This window comes from Gavialis gangeticus, unplaced genomic scaffold, assembly GCF_001723915.1.
Source record: "Gavialis gangeticus isolate Ggan-Ray unplaced genomic scaffold, GavGan_comp1, whole genome shotgun sequence".
Classification (NCBI taxonomy): domain Eukaryota; kingdom Metazoa; phylum Chordata; order Crocodylia; family Gavialidae; genus Gavialis; species Gavialis gangeticus.
In genome coordinates, this window is record NW_017729025.1 from 93,888,436 (window position 1) to 93,890,107 (window position 1,672).

The 1,672-nt window shown below is 42.2% G+C and overlaps 1 protein-coding gene across 9 annotated transcripts in view; it reads right to left on the bottom strand.

Moving 5' to 3' along the window:
• The window catches only part of RAD51B (RAD51 paralog B), a 764,912-nt gene that overhangs the window by 706,984 nt on the left and 56,256 nt on the right, over positions 1–1,672 (bottom strand). For all 9 annotated transcript variants that reach the window (XM_019519177.1, XM_019519179.1, XM_019519173.1 and 6 more), the window contains one exon: positions 425–608. In XM_019519177.1, the coding sequence (XP_019374722.1) occupies positions 425–608 (184 nt within the window). The remainder of the gene's footprint in view (positions 1–424; positions 609–1,672) is intronic.

Sequence of the window (1,672 nt, forward strand, 5' to 3'; positions counted from 1 at the left end):
CACGGCAGCCACATGCTCACAGGCCAGAAGCCCCACCTGGGGCTTCCGGCTGGGGGTGCAGGCCCGCTCTTGTTGGAGCTCGCCGGGCTTCCCCTGGGTCCTACTGTCCTTGGTTCCTGTCATTTTTGAAATATTGATTTCAACAGAGAAATATTGATTTTCTACATTTTTTAGGGGCCCTGCGGGCTGGAATGAATGGTCTCGCGGGCCAGATCAGGCCCGTGGGCCATATTTTGCCCACCCCTGTACTATACTAACCAAATAAGCTAGCACTCATTTTTTACATGAATTTACTAATCTTAACTGGCTGGCACAGGCCCATTAAAACATCTTTTTTAATGCTTTTCTGATTTTATGACAGTACACTAGGTCAGACTTTCAAAAATGGGAGGAGGAAAAACAAACAAACAAACAAACAACTTACTGGTATTGAAAATTCCTCAGCCAAATACTTTAACAATGATGCTTCTCGAGCTAAAAAGTTGCTTCTCTCTGTCAGGTTGCCTTGAAGTTTGGTATCAAACTCTTTTCTGACTACTGAAGCAACAGAATCAATTATTATAAGTTTAACTTTCTTCGAAATAATTTCTTCTTCCAAAGACTCAATCCTTCAAAAAAAACAAAACAAAACAAAACTTAGCTGAAACAATACCATTAAACAGAATAATGCTAGTTAACACTTAAAAACCCCTAAGAGGAATATTTTACAGGCCTGAAGCTGATCATATATTTATTAGGGCCAAACTTCTAACTGCAAGCTGTTATCATTGGATGGATAGGATGATGTAGAAGCAACAAGGATACTGCAGTCAGCCCTGTAATACAAAGTGCCTCTCCCAGAGTGGGGTCTGGAGGATCCACAAAATGTGTATTTTCAAGTCCCAAGTCTATCCTGTGTAACCTCTGTACAAAGAAGCACTGTATGTGCAATGCTGTGCAATTCTAGCTCACTCACAATAGAAGCATCCCATTTCTAGCAGGGAGCCCTGTACAAACCCAGGACATGGTTCTGTTCTATATACTTATGAAGGTAACAAAAATGGCCAAATAGCTTTCATATATGCATACACTCTCATAGGGCTGCAGCTATTACACAGATTGGGTACTCTGCCATTAACACAAGCAGCATGGCATAACCTGTTTTCATGATAATGTATCTTCACATGTTGACCCAAAATAACAACATGAAAGCACAAGATCACATAATGGCCTTTCTGGCTGATAGTTGAGAAAGGACTCCTCCTCTCCTAGAATCATAAAATGTAGGGCTGGAAGGGGCCTCCAGAGGTCATCTATTCCAACCCCTAGTACTGTTGCAACAAGATCCAAAGATCTCCTTTTCTTCATTGCTGATGGGGTGGGGGGAAAATGTTGCAAGAAGACACTCATGGAAGAACAGGGAGCTACTTTTACTCACTCTACTAAAGACTGACCGAGAGCAAACCAAGTCCCCATTAGATGCACAGATCCCATAAGAACAGGGGTAGGATTTAATTATTTATTTATATCCTACCATATCCAAAAGGCTCAGACTAGCTTACAATAAATAAGCAACCTACAGGCAACCCAGACAACACCCCAAAATCTAAATACTTTAATTCCCCCTTCCCCCACTGCCTCTGTCCAACCCCCCACACAAGCAAACCAATCCAAACCATGCCTGCCAACCGCC